This window comes from Lepidochelys kempii, chromosome 1 (assembly GCF_965140285.1).
Source record: "Lepidochelys kempii isolate rLepKem1 chromosome 1, rLepKem1.hap1, whole genome shotgun sequence".
Taxonomy (NCBI): domain Eukaryota; kingdom Metazoa; phylum Chordata; order Testudines; family Cheloniidae; genus Lepidochelys; species Lepidochelys kempii.
Genome location: NC_136380.1, coordinates 324,215,225 through 324,235,925, shown reverse-complemented (window position 1 = coordinate 324,235,925; position 20,701 = coordinate 324,215,225). Strand labels below are relative to the sequence as shown.

At 40.3% G+C, this 20,701-nt stretch overlaps 1 protein-coding gene across 1 annotated transcript in view; it reads left to right on the top strand.

Annotated features, from left to right (window-relative positions):
• SLC2A13 (solute carrier family 2 member 13) overlaps positions 1–20,701 on the top strand; it is a 317,348-nt gene that overhangs the window by 215,211 nt on the left and 81,436 nt on the right. The window contains exons 5-6 of the mRNA XM_073328433.2: positions 5,085–5,248; positions 13,232–13,352. Of these exons, the coding sequence (XP_073184534.1) occupies positions 5,085–5,248; positions 13,232–13,352 (285 nt within the window). The remainder of the gene's footprint in view (positions 1–5,084; positions 5,249–13,231; positions 13,353–20,701) is intronic.

Here is a 20,701-nt window from a genome sequence, read left to right as displayed (position 1 = left end):
CACCACTGGATGAGCAGGTGGCAGTAAGAGCAATGTAGTAAGTTACAAGAGTGGGTAAGTAAGGAGAAGCTAAGTGAAGGGCTGTAAAAATGAGGAGGCAGATGCTTGTGTTGAGGTGATGGGGAAGGGCAGCCACTGTAGGGACTCAAAGGGCCTAAATGTTTCATATCTTAATTTTATGTGAACATGCTATCATTTCATTTATAAAGAAAATCTATACTACTGCAAGATACAGTTGCACCGAATGCTTGGCCATAGGTTGTTTGCTAGAAATAAGAACTCTTTGCTGTCCTAAACATAAAATAATAGGACACCAAATTTCAGAGGCTGGAAGGCTGAGGCATTAAAGTAATGAGGTGGCATTTAATGCAAACTACAAAGGTGAGCTCTGACATTTTGTTTGGTGATTGCTGTGTCAAAACCTGAAGAGCTATTATGTATTTGAAGGAGTTTTTGAATGACTGAATAATCAATTCTTCAGTCAGTGCAGCTTAACAAAAGAAAATGAAGATGGAGGAGTTTGTGCAAAACAAACTTCATGTTTTGTTGAAATATTAAACAGCTCACCAAAACTTTAAAAACAAGCATACAAGACATGCATTTGATTAAACTTGGGCAAAAATGGCCACAGCTTCTTTATTTTTTAATTGTGCCCATTTTTAATTGACACCTCTAATTGTTATGTTTCCTGGGCAAATGATTTTTTTTCTGAAAAAGAAAGAAATTGTACCAGCTTCCTATGGTATCTCTCAAGGTTATACAGGAACCTTTTTTTGAAAGAAGATAGCTTTTTTAAATACAAACAAGTATTAAAATAAGATAGAGAACAGGGCTCAGGAACCTAGGCCCATCACTGTAAATAAATAAATAAAGCACTGTTAGTGGGCACTTGAGCTAGCGTGCAATACCAGCTTCTGAGTCTGCACACAACAAAACAGATACTTCAGAGGCAAACCAAAGACATGAACTGAGCAAGATCAAACTAACAGAAAATTGGTGGCAGGCTAGTAGTATGGCTGTGACCTCAATCAATGTGCTGTTAGTAAATGCTATATGATTAATGATGACATATGAATCCTAATCCTGAGTCCTATCCTAAATTGTACTTACTCAATGAACGGTTAGTGTCAACATTGCTAATGTCAGCTGTCAACAGTAGTAGTATCAGAGTTTGTTCCTGATGCTGAACTTCTGGAGTCCAAAGGAAGAGGAGCCATGACTGCTGCTCTCAAAAGACCTCTGTCCTGCTTCTCCTGTTACTGTGTCTGCATTCATTAGGATTGCCATTCTTGCTCTTTTACAATAGTGAAACCTCACATTTTTTATTTTCTTCATTTCATCTGTGGGGGTAGATGCTCCCGAGTCTCCTCCAGCCACCACTTCATTTCTAAAGTCTTTGCTCCTAGTTCGTAGCGTAGGTGGGGTTCTCTTGGCCAGGGATTCTCAACCTTTTTCTTTCCGAGCCTTCACCCTCCCCAACATACTATAAAAAGTCCACAGCCCACCTGTGCCACAACAATTTTTTCTGTATATAAAAGCCAGAGCCAACATTAGGGGGTAAGAAGCAGGGCAACTGCCCGGTGCCCCATGCCACAGGGGTCCTGCAATGCTAAGTTGCTCAGGCTTCAGCTTCAGCCCTGGATGGCAGGACTTGAACTCCCAGGCTTCAGCCCTAGGTGGTGGGGGCTTCAGCTTTCTGTCCTAGGCCCCAGCCGGTCTAATGCCAGCCCTGCTTGGAGGACCGCCCCCCTGAAACCTGCTCACGGCCCCCCTGGGGGCCCCAGACCCCTGGTTGAGAACCACTGCTCTAAGCAAAACAGTCAAAAGAAAGGTCCTTTCCTTTCTCTCTCACTTATGAGAAAGGGAAATGCAAGTGAAAGCAAAGACAGGGAAAGGTGTCCTGTCCCTCAGTCAGTCTTTCTCGGTTCAGCTCTCTGGGCATGGTCCATCAGTGAGTCTGTTGTCTTTTATTAGGGTCTACCTCCAGCCCCTCCTATTTGGTGTCCTGCTTTGCGGCTAGTCTGTGCAGTTTTGGGGCAGTGAGGCCTGCACCTGTCTCCCTCTTGGCTGATCTGTTTCTGTGGTGTAGCAGCTCTCCTCCTGTTCATCACCCCTTCCTGTGGCAGGTTTTCCCTTTTTAGGCTCCCCCCACCCAGGCAGAGCAAGCCTTTCGGTGCACCTTGTTAACGCTCAGCAGGTTCAGAAGAGCTCGTTAGTCTCCTCTCCACCAGAGCAAGGGTGTGTCCCTTCACATCATCCCTTCTTTCTTGCTCTTGGTTACAGGGCCGGCTCTAGGATTTTTACTACCCCAAGAGATTTTTTTTTGGCTGCCCCCGCCCCCAACCCCTTCCCCAAATCCCCGGCCCCACCTCCTCCCTCAGGCGTGCTGCATTCCCGCCCCGCAACCCCCCCGCCCTAGCTCACCTCTGCTCTGCCTGTTCCCCTGAACATGCCGCCACTCCGCTTCTCCCCCCTTCCTCTCAGGCGAGGGAGAGGCCGCGCGTTCAGGGGAGCAGGCGGAGCGGAGGTGAGCTGGGGGGGGAGCATAGGAAGTAATGGGGAGCAGGGGAGGGGGGGCGGAGAGGAACCGCTTCCCGCCCCAGCTCACCGCCGTTCCACCACAGCTGTGGAGGGGGAAAGCGGAGCGGTGGCAGCAGCGCGCTCGGGCGAGCAGGCGGAGGCAAGCGGGGGGCACATTTCTAGGGGCTGCATGGCCGGCGCTGGAATGCCGCCCCTAGAAATGCGCCGCCCCAGGCACCTGCTTGTTTTGCTGGTGCTTAGAGCCGGCCCTGCTTGGTTATCTCTCATCTTTCATAGAATCATAGAATATCAGGGTTGGAAGGGACCCCAGAAGGTCATCTAGTCCAACCCCCTGCTCGAAGCAGGACCAATTCCCAGTTAAATCATCCCAGCCAGGGCTTTGTCCTGACCTTAAAAACCTCTAAGGAAGGAGATTCTACCACCTCCCTAGGTAACGCATTCCAGTGTTTCACCACCCTCTTAGTGAAAAAGTTTTTCCTAATATCCAATCTAAACCTCCCCCACTGCAACTTGAGACCATTACTCCTCGTTCTGTCATCTGCTACCATTGAGAACAGTCTAGAGCCATCCTCTTTGGAACCCCCTTTCAGGTAGTTGAAAGCAGCTATCAAATCCCCCTCATTCTTCTCTTCTGCAGGCTAAACAATCCCAGCTCCCTCAGCCTCTCCTCATAAGTCATGTGTTCCAGACCCCTAATCATTTTTGTTGCCCTTCGCTGGACTCTCTCCAATTTATCCACATCCTTCTTGTAGTGTGGGGCCCAAAACTGGACACAGTACTCCAGATGAGGCCTCACCAATGTCGAATAGAGGGGAACAATCACGTCCCTCGATCTGCTCGCTATGCCCCTACTTATACATCCCAAAATGCCATTGGCCTTCTTGGCAACAAGGGCACATTGCTGACTCATTTCCAGCTTCTCGTCCACTGTCACCCCTAGGTCCTTTTCCGCAGAACTGCTGCCTAGCCATTCGGTCCCTAGTCTGTAGCTGTGCATTGGGTTCTTCCGTCCTAAGTGCAGGACTCTGCACTTATCCTTATTGAACCTCATCAGATTTCTTTTGGCCCAATCCTCCAATTTGTGTAGGTCCTTCTGTATCCTATCCCTCCCCTCCAGCGTATCTACCACTCCTCCCAGTTTAGTATCATCCGCAAATTTGCTGAGAGTGCAATCCACACCATCCTCCAGATCATTTATGAAGATATTGAACAAAACCGGCCCCAGGACTGACCCTTGGGGCACTCCACTTGATACCGGCTGCCAACTAGACATGGAGCCATTGAGCCATGGAGCCATTCAGATATTTAAATATTGAAAAAGAGCTCAACGCCAAACACTCAGTGCTCTCCCATAACAAAATTAGAACTGGAATTACAACTGGCAAATGCAATTTAAACACATGCTCCGAAATCAATTATTAGCTTTTGTTAGTCAATTTTCAATAACAATTTTACCCAAAGTGTTTGAGATATTTAAAATAAATGAGATAAAGAGGGCAAAGCTTAAGTGAAGTTTGGATAATGGGGAGTTTTGGTTGACTTTTCCTCTTTTGATGCCCACACAACTATCCTCTCCTTTCCAATGCACAAAAATGCTGTTTATCACAAGCATAAGATTCAGGTCAAGACCACTGGCCCTACAAGTTAACATAGTGATTGATAGGTTTCAGAGTAACAGCCGTGTTAGTCTGTATTCGCAAAAAGAAAAGGAGTACTTGTGGTACCTTAGAGACTAACCAATTTATTTGAGCATGAGCTTTCGTGAGCTACAGCTCACTTCATCGGATGCATACCGTGGAAACTGCAGCAGACATTATATACACACACAAAGATCATGAAACAATACCTCCTCCCACCCCACTGTCCTGCTGGTAATAGCTTATCTAAAGTGATCATCAAGTTGGGCCATTTCCGGCACAAATCCAGGTTTTCTCACCCTCCACCCCCCCACACACACACAAACTCACTCTCCTGCTGGTAATAGCCCAATAGTGATTGATGTTCTTTTCTTCCCCCTTGTGAACTGTGATCCATTGTTTTCCTTGTCAGCGAGCAAGCAGCTGGAGTTTTTGTTTTGTGTTTTTTGCTGCTGAAAAACTTCTTGCCATGAAATGGCACTGAATGTATTTGTGTGGCTCTTTTAAAGCACTTCGAAAGGTTATGAAATCTCTCAGCAGCGTGTTCTCTCCTTGAGGATAAAGACCATTCTCCACTTCACTCTTGCTAAAACATGTTTAACTTTTTAACACTGAGGGTGATTAACCATTCGAACAAACTACCAAAGGAAGAAGTAGATTCTCCAACTATTGGAAGACTTCAAATCAAGACTTGGATGCCTTTCTGGAAGCCACACATTAGCGAAACACAAGCTACTGGGCTCAATAGAGGGGTAACTGGGTGAAATTCTGTGGTCTGTCACACTGGAGGTCAGACTAGATGATCTAATGGTCCCTTCTGGCCTTAAACTGTATGACGGAATCTGTGATCTAAGCAAAGGTCAAATTAGTGGTGGTACTTATATTTGACTCTTGTTCATTTTACAGGTACTACAGTGCAACCATTTTGCAGATGTCGGGGGTTCAAGATGACAGTCTTGCAATCTGGCTGGCTGCAGTGACAGCATTTACAAACTTCCTTTTCACACTGGTGGGAGTCTGGCTTGTTGAAAAAGTGGGCCGCCGGAAACTTACGCTTGGTAGCCTAACAGGTGAGACATTACTTGGGGAATACTGTTTGATTCTAATGAAGGTGAACAAAATGAAAATAAGGCTCTGAATTCTCCTTTGATCAACACGATCTTCTAAAGAAAAGTAAAATAAACGACTGACTCATTTTGCACACACACAAGTAAAATGTGTGTGTTTAAATACATTAAGCTGAAGTACAGAGGGCCCTTTAAGAATGAAAATAATGTGCAGCTACGTGCTAAGAATGAAAGCAATTTTTAAATTTATCATAACGAATATATTTGTTCAGCTGCAATTTCTGCTTCAGGGCACAGTTGACAATAATATGTATATCCCTTTAAGACTTTAATTTAGGAGCAATCAAATGTGCCTAACTTCACAGTTGGTTAGTTTTTAAATATATAATATGGCATATGTAATTTTTAGAAACTAAAATGAATTTGTAACATTTTGTCAAAAATTATTATGGAAAGCAAAAAGACATATAATTGCTGTGTTCTTTTAAAAAGAGAAGAGTGCTGTTCTGTTCATTGCCCCTCCAAATATGAAATAGTAAAAGCATTATAGTTAATGGTTTAACATGAAGTGGCTAATCCAACATAGTCACATGAGAAACTAAAGTGTAAAATTCTGAATGCCTTATGAATTTTAGCCATTAGCTAAGCATTCTTCTATAATGGCATTAACATCACACTTAAACTCAATAAAAACAGTCACTTCTAGGAAGATGATATAGGCAGAGCTAGTAGCACTGTCTATCGTTAATGTAGCCCAGCGGTTCTCATTATAAGACCATGTTTTCATTTGCTTATATCTTAACCAGACTGTTTGGCCTGAAATTTTCCATGTCAAGTATCTGCCTCAGGTTGAGAGGCCTGGTTTTGTTTTGGAAAGTTTCAGCTAAAACAGTTCTGCCATTTCAGAGAACGAGATTAGGGAAAGGTACTTTGTTTTGCCCATTTTAAAAAAATTGTATAACTGTGTAGTTGAGAAGTTCTAGTACCCCATAGTTGGCCCAGAAACATGAAATTTGACAGTGGTGGTCTCTGTATCGAGGATCTCAACGTCTCAAGAGTAAAATAACTTACTAGTTCATTTAATAATTTATTTGCCAGAGTGGAACACCAATACATTTGGACAAAATTCTCAACTAATAGCACTTGAGCTGCAAAATTTGTCTACATTTATTTTGCCTACAAAACATGCATTTATGTGTGGTAACTGTGCGGGTTGGTATGCACAGTTAACCAATTTGTACATTAAAACATGTAATTTTGAGCAAATTTGGTATGTTCAACTTACAATAGGTACCCACATTTAAAATAATGCCTTTTCAGTGCAGATTTTGACAACTTAAATCTTCTTATACATGATTCAACAGCAGAAGGGTTGAAACTTGACAGAGATAACTTGGATAAAAGAGAGCAATCACCGTTAACCATCTACCAACTGAGTTCAAAGCCAGAATGTTACATGAAGTTATTTCCATCAATAGTATCTAGTAACTTAGCTGCTCCCCATAGTAGGCAATTTAATGACTTGCAGGAGACACCATGGTATGGAATATCAGGGTACATTCCTTGCATTCTTGTGACCTTTAGTATTCTCTAAAAACCTTTATGATCATAATTGAACACAGCAATGCTGAGAAAGTACTTCTTCAACTTTAGCTCAAGCAGATAAGTTTAAAATTAAAATTGTAAATGCATGAGGAATGGTCTCCATGCTAGCAACCCTCTGTTGCAATCACTAGTTAATGTTGAATGACTCACGTCTCTGCAACCTGCATCTTTTATTTTTCCATATCTGTCGGCACATGGCTTATGTATCTGATCATGCTCCCTAGACATGAAACTGATTTATCAAATCCACCTTTATTCTTTGGATTGAGTTGCTGATAGCTTTCATGCTGTTGACCTTTGTTTAAATTTCCTAGCCGTTTAAAGCACACATCAAAATAATATGCACTTCATTGCTTGTGACTGACTCCAGACCAGGCGACTTGTTTAGTCCCAAAACTGTTTACTGTATATCACTCTTACAGTAATATATAACGTTGTGTGAATTTGTCTAACTCTGTCATCTAATGCTATTTATTCAGTTAATAGTCATTCTTTTTCTGTGTGGTCTATCAAATATTATAATGGGGCATGAACAAAAGCAGAACAAAGCAGAATTGTATTACTTTATTATTACTCCCAAAATACTTTAAGCCTATTTCTTGCAATAACACAATACTGATCTTGTACTCTGTGTTAGGCATAGTGTATTTTTCAGTGTTTCAGTGCCAGAATTACAAACTGATCCTTTTGGGTCCTGACCATCAGGCTTTAGTCACTGCCTCCGGAATTTTTGGGCCCTTTGTGACCAGGCCCTCTAACTAATATATTCAAAGATCAATGATCTGAAAATGTTCATGCAAACATTTCTCGCAAAGCAGTTTAGTAAAGAGTAGATGGCCACTGTAGTAAAACCAAGAAGAATACTGTAAAGAGTGTGTGTGTTTGTGGTACTTAAATGCAGAACAGAATTAGTACGTAAAGATGTCCTTTTCTAGGTCCCTTCTCTTTACTGGGTTGCCTTCTTTCAATCATTTTAATTAGTGTTGTGTTACTTTTCATCATCTTTATCCTGTGGCCTTTTAAAAAAGGAAAAATGCAATACTGACTCCCATCGAGCTGAGACTGAGATCACATACCATCTCTAAATACTATTTAGAGCTTTTTGTGTGGTGCTTGGCTTTTAGAGTTTGGTTGGGGGAGGCAGTGTTGTGTTTGTAAGTCACATATTCTATGATGATTTCATTCTTGCATATCTGTTATTACTGCATTTTAATCGTCTGTGCAGCATACAGAGCATCTTAGGAGGAGGGATGCTTAATAAATAAACACTAGGTCCTATGTTGCTCTTTAGATCCTCTGGTGGGCAGTGTTTCAAATAGAGGGTTTTGTTATGTTTGTAAGTGTGCATTTTTCACTCTGCTACTTTAAACTGCCTTTCAAGGGAACTGGGAAATCTTGAACTCTAAACTGATTACAACTGGTGCTGCCTCTGTGGGTAACCTCTCTGCTGTCATCTCTCAATATGTAAAATGAGGACAATACTCACTGGCTGCATGGATATATGAAAGCTAAGTGCAAGAAAAAATTGAAAAATGTGCACAAATGTATGAAGTTATGAAAAGCACCGTATAAGTCATAAGTATTATTTCTAAACATTACATAGTGTAACAGTGTGCACATTAAGTACTGTCTTATGGTAATGACTTGACATTTATTGGACTAGCTGTGGTCTATAGTATCATTGTTAATGATTGGATAAAAAAGGTAGATTTACTCTAAATTCTTTTTCCTAAATTGATATGGACATTTTCCATTCTCTGCCAATGTTCTGTAAAGAAGTGTTTACCATTTGAAGTCTGGCATCTTCACTAGTTTCAAAGAGCTGGCAACATTTAAAAAAAATCCTACCATGCTGATAGATCGCTGAAAAGTTACAAAAGTTATCATAGGCTTCTTTCTGCCAAAAAAGGGGAGAAGACAGGCAGAATTTTAACAGGTTGGCTACTGACTCCGCTTAGTTTCCAACTCCTGCTATATTTTGATGCCAGTTGTCTTTCTTTCCTTTGTTCTGTATCTTCAAAGGCTGTTCATTAAATGTAAAATGTGCAGAGATTTTGATGGGTGTAATGTCTGTTTTAGTTTTTTTCTCAGGCTTTGGCAGTCTGAAAACACACTGTATTTGTACATATGACAACATTTTAGCTTTATGTAATAGAGAGGACATTAAATATCTTCAGAATACTTACAGTTTTTTAGCCTCAATTAATGATATGCTGTATTGGTTTGTGTTGTTAGCCAAAGGAAAACTTTCCACAGACGGAAATACTATATAATGCCTATTTGCCAAATCTGAATATTTTCCTCCTCCTTTGTACAAGGGGTTAAAGGATGAAGGAAGATGTTTCAGTATTAGGTCAACCTCTCAAAAGATGAACAAAGCATATTTAGAATGAATATAAATTTGATGATAGTTCCCCATGTGAAACATGTCTAAAAATATTTGATGTTCTGGCTTATAGGCATTTGGAAAGTACATTAAATCCAGGATGAGCTTCAGCATGCCCAGATGATTGTCGTTGATGTAAATAGTCATAGTAGCAGCACAAAGCCAAATATAGAATAAATTGAAAATCCACATTTTTATTTTGATGATGGCTTCGTAATTTCTCCAGAGATTTAGGCTTCCTGGTTTGGCTTAAGCTTTTGGCATCAGAAACAGATCTATCAGCGTAAGTAAACTGCCTGTGTGTGCTCAGAAAAACACCTTATTAATGTACACGCGTCCATGCTGGCAAAGTTGCTGGTAAATGCTGGTGCACAGTATTTTAATACCAGAATAATAGACTGGTTACTATAATACATCAAACAAACACTCTTTGCTACACAGGACATTAGTTGTAGTAGTAGTAGTAGTAATATTTTTCATATTTTGTAAATTGGTTTTCTCAAGAAACCAGATGTTTTCCTTGAAAAACATAAGAACCATATTATGGGTAGTTCTTTAAAGAATATCTGCCTAAGTTTTTAATGTGTAAGCCAGGCACACACAAGTGTGTGTGAGTTTTTGAATGTGTGTGTTGTGCTCTTCTTCTTAGATACAATTACATTCTGACTGCAATACCTTTGTTCCCCATGCCGACTGAACTGGGTAAAGTATTTTTCACTTGTCCGAACTATTACATAGTGGTGTTGTGCACTTCTAAACCTCCGCTGCACTCCACTTGTATGGTAGTGAAATGGGTTGTGAATCTGTCCCCATATGTTACAGAAGGACTTATTGTGTCTGCATAACTAAGGTAAAAGCTAGCTTCACATTATAAGTACTTCGTCGGATCCTTGGGTAAAGGTGTTAGCTAAATGTGTAATACAGCATACTATATTACATATATAGACATATACAGATATTTTCTGTGTGTGAAATGTATGAATAGTTAAATAAAGGAATACATGAGGGTGTGATATAGTATAAAGATTTTATCGGCATGAATTTGGGATAGTCACATACCTCATGACTGGTGAAGCCATATGTGAGCTTTACAGACAGTTCCAAATTAGCTTTCCACAAAACCATCATGTATTTCTCTGTGTGCCACCTATTTTAGAAAAAAAACTGCTGTAGGAATGGCTCGGGGAGGTATATTTTAATTATAGGCACGAGTTTTTGTATCCCTCCATCCTAACACCAAGTCCCTTTGTCACCATTAGTAGAACTATACAGGAATCAGAGGGAGCCATAAAACCCTCCAAAAATACCTTTAATTGCTTTTTTGTACCTAAAGATGTCACATTTTAAAGTTCTAATATCTGTGGTCTTTCCAGGACTAAAAATGAATGCTGAGTTCTACTGGGAAGTTGAAAATCATGATCTCCCCTTTCCAATAGCATAAAGCTCTGCAGGGCTTCAAGATATCAGGCTTTGAAGTCACACTATTTTTATTTGGAGAAAAGCTTTAACTGGTGTAGGGTTGATTCTTGTGCATCCTGAGCCCTGAACAGGTGAAATTTGGAGGAGGAAAACCATTTTTTTTCTGGTGGATTTATATTAAAAGTCTATTTAAATTTGCTTATGTAACCCTTCTGCCCGTCAGAGTTGGCAGCAACAAGGGCTGGGTTCAATATCTAGGGGTTCCATTCCAATAACACAATGCAAACCGGCTCGAGCCCCCACCCAGTGACCTGGGACAAATATATACCACCCCCGCTGGGCGCCTCCAAGAGGCAATACTTCCTCTCTCGCAAGCACATAGTCTGAGTGTAGCAAAAGCCTTTTAATAACAGAGAGAAACAATGTGGCATTATGTTGGGGAAACACCACCAACAGGATTCATAACACAACCCATGAGCAAAAAAAACCCACCCCAGGCAAATTGGGGCATGCCCTTTCCCTTTGGTTCTTGAGTCCAGCAACCCCAAATCACCCAAAGTCCCAAAAGTCCAATGCCCCAAAAGTCTCTGTCCCTGGTCAGGGCAGCCCCAGAGTTCGAAAGTTTATCTGCAGAGCTTTACCTCCCAACCTGTGTGGAAATGGGACGGGGGTAAGAGGCACCTTACATGATCTGAAGCTGACCGCCCCATAGCTCCATAGCTGCGCTCCGCTCTGCCAGCCGCCCCACAAACTCCTTCGCTCAGCTGCGCTCCGCTCCGCCAGCCGCCCCACAAACTCCTTTGCTCAGCTGCGCTCCACTCCGCCAGCCGCCCCACGAACTCCTTCGCTCAGCTGCGCTCCGCTCCGCCAGCCGCCCCACGAATTCCTTCGCTCAGCTCCATGGCCCACAAGCAGCTCCTGCCATCCACACACTGCTCCGCGTCGAACTGCTTCACCAGCTGTCCCGCAAACTGCTCCACAATATATCTTCAGGCTCCCCCACTACTTAACACAACACTCAGTGATTTCAGCTCTTAGGTGAATTCAGTTTGTAGTAGGGGAGCCCCAGTGCTGGTGCACTGTCAGCCCAAAGTGAGCTCAGCAGCCTATAACTAGACTTCTAATGAAATCAAAATTAGCTCTGATATTCCACAGTGGAGAAAGTGCAATTAGCATGTAAGGCCCTCATCAAGGGGCCCATGCTACCAAGTATTACTACTTATCTCCAGCCTCTCTCCATTCACACAGTTTTGGAACCCATGACCCTTGCCTAGCGAGTGCTACTTAGTTGATGGTGAATCCCTCCAGCATAACAAAAGGCCACGTACAGTTCCAAGCACAGTTCCCATAATCAGGGTAATAACAATTTATTCTTCCTGCCCCAATAACAGAGACACTGGGGATCCCACAGCAGCCAAAGTGACCATTTGGGCAGCTATGGTCTCATTCTAGGCGTGGTGGGTGTGCCTATGCAAATGAGATCGGCCCCTGAAGTTCTTTTCCACAAGTTGCCACACCTCACCACCAGATGTCAGGGTGGAGCTCATCCTGACACTGCTTACACTTAGGCTTTTAGAAGTAGTCTTAGAGAGATGGAATATTGGGAAAAGGGTACGAGTGCTGGTAACAAGTGCATGATATCTTCATTCATCAAATGACACTGAAGTTTATCATATTTCTTTGTAACTTATCACACGATTATCAACTTCATATATATAGGATGTAGAAAGATATGTATATAAACACAAACATAATATAAAATATGATATTTCAATATACAGTGATTGAGCTTACTAGAAATAGATAATACAAGATATAGTACACAGTATGGTATTCTTCCCCAAAAGCAAAATAACCTATGTTACTTATTAGGACATGGTGAAGGCTGACCAAGGTGTTATCAGTTTATATGGTCTAAGGTTTTGTGCTAGGAATGAACTATTTTTAATACACTGCATGTATCTATTTGCCTATGTCCTCCCCTTTTTGGTGTTACACATTGAGACAACAGATGCACAGAAAATTCTGGGGGCTCGAGTGGATTGGTAGAAAAAGGTTGATTCATAACAGCAGGTTTATATTTTTGGTAGCATTTCTACAAACTGAGCTCTGCAAAAAAAATCAAATTTATTTTCTTGTTTCTATATAACTAGGAATGCTGTGCTGCAAAAGCGTGTTGCTATTGTCCTTCTTCCAGGTGGATCTGGATGTCTGGGAGCTAGGGACATATTGTGATTTACAAGCCACTGTTTAACTCTGCTTTTTTAACATTATTTGTATCACTTAAGGGAATACGAGTTAATTCATACAGTCTTCAACTCCATGTTTAAAAAAAAGAAACAACTGAGTAATTTAATATCTGGATAATAAATCAGGAGCTGTTGAATTTAACACTGATCCCAACCCAAAAAAACAATTTTTTTCTCAGATCCTTATACAATAGATTAGCATAGTGAGGAAATACTGTGCTAAGCTCATATAAATTGGGTGTCTTCCTTTTTCCAGACCTAGGTCTATGCAGCAAAGAATTATTTTGCGTACTTTGAAGTAAAATCTTTTTTATTTTTGTATTTTAGGTACTACTGTAGCACTCATTATCCTAGCATTGGGATTTTTGCTGTCAGCTCAGGTCTCACCTCGAGTCAGTCTTAACCCAACAGATCCTTCAGGTCAAAATTCTACTTGCACAAACTACAGGTGAGATTTCATGATCATTGTTTTTTAAATGTCTTCTGCAAGATTTTCCCCAATTTCTCAGGTGTTGCAACCCTATTAAAACTCATAATGTTAATATTCAGTGAGTGCAAGACTGAGTAATTTTTTTAAATGTAAGCGGCGAATGTGCTTGCTATTACTAGTCTGTTCATGGACGTTACACTGCATCACAACTGTGAGCTCTCCCAGAGAACATTTGTGCCCCTTGCCCTTTATTTTACTGTTTTTTAAAAAAAGGGTTCTGTTTTTTCAAATAGTGATAATTACAGACCCATTCATGATTAATTCAAAACACACGATCATGTTAACCTTTATCGATGGTAAATTGAACTTGTACTTTCATAGATAGTTCACCCCCAGTATTTGTTTCAAAAGATGAGTCATTTATTTAGAATGTTTTTCTAAAATATATTCTATCATTTTCTGTATTTTGAGTTTTTGTTCACTTTTTCCTCCCCTAGTAAATAAAATATCCAAACTGGTAAGATAGCAAAAATTGTGTCTTTCTGCATACCAGAATTTAGTAAAGACTAAGCATCTTCTGACTTGACTTACCTATTGATATGCACAGGATAACAATCAGTAGCTAGTCTTTATCCCTTTGGAGACTGCAGTCTTGTATATGAGCTCTTCAGCATTCATTTGGCTGGCAGGTTGGAAAATGTCTCAGTCTCCCATTGAGAAAAGACTAGTTAAATGTGACTGAGTTCAAATGCTATAAAGGCTGAAACAATTCTTGTTGCAATTCAGAATCTTTGCTTGACAAGTTAAGACTGCAGTACAAATTAGTCTTGAGTTTATTCTAGAAATGAGTGAGTTGAATAATTTCTCAAACACTGTAAATATCCATGCAATTCAGTGTGCAGACTATTTGGGCACTAATATTCAGCTGTCTGTCCCTGCTATCTGCTATTCTGTCTCAGCAGCAGAACACAGGCTGATCAATTATTTTCCCCAGACTCTGTTTGGATTCTAATAAACTAACAGTGGATAACTAATTCCTAAGAGATCTAGGAGGATTGTGGGGATGAGGACCTACTAGTAGGGCCCTGGGAATGGGAGGGGCAGGTCTAGTTTCCCCAAAGATGTCAGAAGAGGTGGCAAGAAGTACATATGGCTGCTCATCATACCCCAGAAGTGAGTCTGGGGAGAGGAACCTCATAGCATCATGGAAAAAGTGTAGAAGAGATGCTGATAATCAGCTTGAATTCAGGGCTTTGGATACCAGCCATGTATTAGATCCCTGAATGCAAAAGCATCCTTTTATGTGTTCACTACCTCAGCAAAGACTACATATACTACTTTGCCTGGTTTTGATGGTTACCCATTCTCTTTCTCACATGGATCTAGTTAAGAGAGAGGGGAAAAAAGAGTCTCCAAAAAAAATAAAATAAAATAAAAGGTCCCTTTGCAAGGTGTGGAAGGAGATTAATAGTGAGATGCCTCAAGTATCCATACTAGAACCTGTGCATTCAGATCTGTGTTTGTCATTTGGAAGAGAGGTGAACGGTAAGTGGTGCAACATTTGCAGATGACAAAATTATTTAGGTTAATCACATCTCAAGACTATGAGGTCTTTCAAAAGAACCTAACAAAGCAAAGTGATTTTCAACCAGATGAAATTTGATGCAGGCACATTCCAGATAATTCTCATTTGGAAGAATAATTTGAATTACTTGTGCACATTGTTGATTTTGGAATTAACTGTAACTGATATTATTGTGGACATCTCAATGTGCAGTTGTGGGCAAAAAAGGCAAACAAGATATTAGACTATTAAGAAAGGGATGCCATTATATGAATTAATAGAATGCTTTCATCAAAATGTTTCTGACAAAAAGTGGATATTAATAGAAGAGGTCTAAAGAAGGTGGAAAAAAGGATTAGAAGTGATGAAAAACATCCGTATGCAGAGAGATTGAAAAGACTAGAACTGTCTTTGCATAAAGATAATAGTGAACATGTTAGAGGTATATGAAATAGTGAATGGAATAAGAGAGAAGGTCTTGTGCTCCTATTTATATTCTTATAGCACAGTTACAAGGAGACACACAATTAAACTAAAGACAACAAAGTTAAAACTAAAAAGCAGAAATGTTTTTCTACACTACACATACTTAACTTGTGAGCTTCAGTGCCAATGATTTAGCAGAATTCAAAACAGGTTTAGATATTTGTATGAATTACCAGAATGTCTACACTTATATTATACAGAATAAAATTGTATGTGGGATATCAATCCTCTTGACTCAGGTCATCAGCATACTACTAACTTCCTGAGATTAGAAAACCTTCCCTCATAAACCTGTTATCCATAACTGTCAGTTTGGGTGGGGAGGGTCTTACTTCCTCCTCTGAAGTATCTGATATTTGCCATTGTCATTCACAGCACTATGAAACCTCAGAGTTCCAGTCTCTTCCAGCCAAGACAATAAGAATAGAAAATTAATATTTTTAGTGGGTTTTCAAATGAAGAAAAAGCAATTAAAAAACATTTGCTCTCCAGTGGAGTCTCTGGAGGAGTTCAGCTCCAACCTGTCTCCGTTCCAAACCTTTTAATCCACAAGTACAGAATCCAGGAGAACAGCTTCTATCTATTCTATGAAATCTATTCCTATAATAGACTTCATACATAGACTTCACACTGTGGTTCTACTCTGAAAAGTGGCTGTGTTAAAATAGCACCTTGTTACTGAGTAGCTTTGCTTCCTGTGTATTCAGAGTCCTATCAAATGACTTCACTGGTTAAAATAAGTTTTAACTACCTCAGCTCCTATTAGAAATGCAGAGCAGAAGAGGGAACTCTATTCTTTCTCAATTAAGAACATAAGAATGGCCATACTGGGTCAGACCGGTATCCTTCCAGCAATGGCTGGTGCTAGGTGCTTCAGAGGAAATGAACAGAACAGGGCAATTATCAAGTGGTCCGTGCCCTATCGTCCCGTCCCAGCTTCTGGCAGTCAGAGGTTTAGGGACATGCAGACCATGGAGTTACATCCCTGACCATCTTGGCTAATAGATTGAGGATCCCTACAGGACAGCTGCTTCAGTATCTCTCATTGATTAGACGTCTCATAAGTAATAAGGGGGTCTTAATAGGTGTTTCAAAACCAAAAAATAACAGGACTTTAGGGAGGGTGCCAGCCATTAATGGAACAGCCACACTGGAGAACTAAGAGGCACTTTCAAAAATGCCCTCAGTTAATGCCAATGCATGCAGGTAATGAAGCTAACCATACCCCACCTAATGTTGACCTAGAGTTGGCCTATGAGGCAAACATCCAACTGTGGGTACATCTACGCTGCCAAAAAAACCCTGCGGCAGTGAGTCTCAGAGCCCAGGTCAACTGACTCGAGCTCGCGAGGCTGGTGCTGTGAGGCTCAAAATAGCAGCGCAGACATTCCCACACATGTTGGAGCCTGGGCTCTGAGACCCATCCCCCTCACCAGGCATCAGAGCCCAGGCTGGTGGAAAGTCAACACTAATATTTTCAGCCTTGTAACATGAGTAGGAGTCAGTTGGCCCAGGCTCTGAGATTCATTGCTGTGGGGTTGTGGGGTTTTTTGTTTTGTTTTGTTTTGTTTTTGCAGTATAGATGTACTGTAAGTGTTGGAAGTAAGATGTGTGTGGGTGTGTTTCTGATACAGTCTACAAAATAGTAAGTTGAACAAACTGTCTTATCCATAATATATTCTGCTGAGAAACAAAATTTTCCTAGCACTGTACAGATTATGAATAATTGATTTTAAATTTGCACGTCTGTTTTGTAGGATTGAGTGTGGTGTCTGTAAAAGAAACCTAAATACTACTGCACATGTCCCATTTGTCTGCTGATTGGTAAGAGCTGTATTCCCCAGCTCATCTTTTACAGATATTGCTAGGATAAGATTGAAGGTAGAACAGACTTAACGAATAAAAAGCCACAATTGTTTTCCTGACTCAAAAGTAATTTCCATGTGTGGGTGTTTTCTCTGAGGTAGCTTGGGGACAGCTGTCACCCCACAGAAGAGTTCTGCCACACACACTGATACTTGCATTTGGTTTAAGAACAGAAAATATCACAATCAGTAACTTCAAAAATAATAAAGGAGCAAAGCGATTGAACTGCTTTGGAGTGTAAATCAGTGCAGAATTTGACCTTAGTCCTTATTTACAAGGGTATTGTGGAAATCACATTCATATAAACTCTGGCAGGCTGCACTGTCCTTTAAATTCAACTTTCTGTTCATAGATGGAGCTGGGCCAGGGTCATATTGGAAAAAATAAAAGGTGTAGGTTGCCTCCTAAGCTCCTTCCTCAAGTTCAAGTTGGCTCACAAACCACTCACATTAAGATGTCAAAAGAAAATGTCACTTACAGGTCCTCTCTCTTCCTACAATGATGCATTGCTCAGTAGCAAAATCAATATAGACTCATAGTACTAGAAGGGACCTTGAGAGGTCTTCTAGTCCAGTCCCCTGCACTCAAGGCAGGACTAAATATTATCTAGACCATCCCTGACAGATGATTGTCTAACTTGTTCTTAAAAATCTCCAGTGATGGTGATTCCACAATCTCCCTGGGCAATTTATTCCTGTGCTTAACCACTCTGACAGTAAGGAATTTTTTCCTAATGTCCAACCTAAACCTCCCTTGCTGCAATTTAAGACGATTGGTTCTTGACCTATCCTCGGAGGTTAAAGAGAACAATTTTTCTCTCTCCTCCTTGTAACAACCTTTTATGTACTTGAAAACGGTTGTCGTGTTCCTCCTTAGTCTCTTCTCCAGACTAAACAAACCCAGTATTTTTAATCTTCCCTCATAGGACATATTTTCTAGACCTTGAATCATTTTTGATGCTCTCCTATAGACTTTTTCCAATTTGTCCACATCTTTTCCTGAAATGTGGCCCCCAGAACTGGATGCAATACTCCAGCTGAGGCTCTTTCAGCATGGAGTAGAATGGAAGAATTATTTCTCATGTCTTACTTACAACTTTCCTGCTAATGCATCCCAGAATTATGTTTTCTTTTTTTGCAACCATGTTACACCATTGACTCATATTTAGCTTTTGACCCACTATGACCTCCAGATCCTTTTCCACAGTACTCCTTCCTAGGCAGTCATTTCCCATTTTGTATGTTTGCAATTGATTGTTCCTTCCTAAATGGAGTACTTTGCATTTGTCCTTATTGAATTTCATCCTATTTACTTCAGACCTTTTCTCCAGTTTGACTAGTTCATTTTGAATTTTAATCCTATCCTCCAAAGCACTTGCAACCCCTCTCAGCTTGATATCATCCTCAGACTTTAGAAGTGTATCTCTATGCCATTATCTAAATCATTGATGAAGATATTGAACAGAACCAGACCCAGAACTGAACCCTGTGGGATCCCACTCAATATGCCCTTCCAACTTGATAGTGAACCACTGATAACTACTCTCTGGGAATGGTTTTCCAACCAGTTGTGCACCCACCTTAGAGCAGCTCCATCTAGGTTCCTTAGTTTGTTTAGAAAAAGGTCACTTGAGACAGCATCAACATCATCAACTGTAAAGTACAAATTATCATAAGGCTTCAGAGAGAGGTTTAGATACCAGAGAGCAAGTTAGCAGTCTCCAAAAATGAATTGGTTCAGAAATAAAAAGGTTTAAAATGAACTAACCAGATTTGGAAAGAGGTCGAGGGTCAGTAACACGTTAGCTCACTGCAATCTTTCCAAGATCTTAACAAACCCTTAGAAAATCAAAGATCTGGTGGCTTGAGCACACCATCCATCTCTTCACAGGGAAACAGACCCAGCTTTTGACAGCCATTATTGTTATTTTGTTCCATTTTTCAGTCTCTCTTTTCTTCTTTCCTTAATTTGTCTCTCCCCCTTACTGTTCTCTTTTGTTTTTTCTTGACAGTTTGATCACCAGGTGCAGAAGAAATAGTGCAGAGTTGCCTTTTGCCCAAACAATGTTTTTGTCCTTAGTACTAGCTGCAGTTTGAAACTGACAGTGGTTGTGTCCATCCATGTCAGGTTAACTTCTAAATACAGACATTATTTTACCTCTGTATTTGGCACTGAATGAATACTGTGTCCTGTTCTGGTGTCCACAATTCAAGAAGGAAGTTGATAAATTGGGGAGAGTTCAGAGAAAAGCTGCAAGAATAATTAAAGAATTAGAACTCTTGCCTTATTGTAGCAGAATCAGTTTACCTTAACAAAGAGAAAGTTAAGGGGTGACATGATCACAGTCTATGAGTACCTTCCTGGGGAACAAATATAATAGAAGGCTCTTCAGTCTAGCAGTTAAAGGTATAAAACAATGTAATGGTTGGAAGTTGAAGCGAGACAAATTCAGACTGGAAGTAAGGTATACATTTTTAACAATGAGAGAAATCAACAACCGGAACAATTTACCAAAGGTTAGGGTGGATTCTCTATCACTGGAAATTTTTAAATCAAGATGAGGATGTTATTCTAGAAGATATGTTCTAGTTCAAACAAGAATTATTTGGGGGACGTTCTATGGCCTGTGTTATACAGGAGGTCAGATTAGATGATCACAATGGTCCCGTTTGGCTTTGGAATCTATTAATGTATCTATGAATGTAACTCTTCAGCTCACATCATTGTGGGTACACTATCTCAATGCAAGAACCTTCCCGTTCAGTTTCTATCAGAACTGGTTGCCTTCAGAGTTCATTTAAGGTAAAGGAGCCAATCTGCTGTACCCAGCACACAGATATTGTGGTGTTCATCTTTGCCTGAGTCATCCTCACACAATTAATCTTCCTAATCTCATCAAGCGAGTATGCATCACTGACTAAGATGAAGGCATTCATGCTTAATAATATTATACATTAGTTATATTACACAGTTAATAGCTGTACGTATTTAATAGTAATTAATAATTTTATTTATAAAGCACCCACACATACAAAAGCTCTCTGGGTGCTGAACAACAATCACAGAAACAAATTTTCACTGAGTAAAAAACATATATTTGAGTTCAACAATAAAATAGCATTGTCTTTAGTCTTGTGAAAAACCCAGTAAAACAAATAATTTAAATTTGTTTTATCTGGAGTTTACACTTTGGTATCCCGTCAGTGAGTATGGAAAAAAATAGCTATTGGCGCTTACATCTGCCCCAGCTAGCCCAAATTTATAGTTATGTGTTATTTACAATGCAGTGATCAGGATTTATAGAGCTGTGATATATAGATATTACAGACCTCGTATCCTTTAAAATATTATTCCTGTTTTATTTTTCTGATATTGAAGAGACAGCACTACCTGGCATCCTAATAACTGAGAATTACAGTGATAAACACAGTGATTGCTTTCCTCTCTAAAG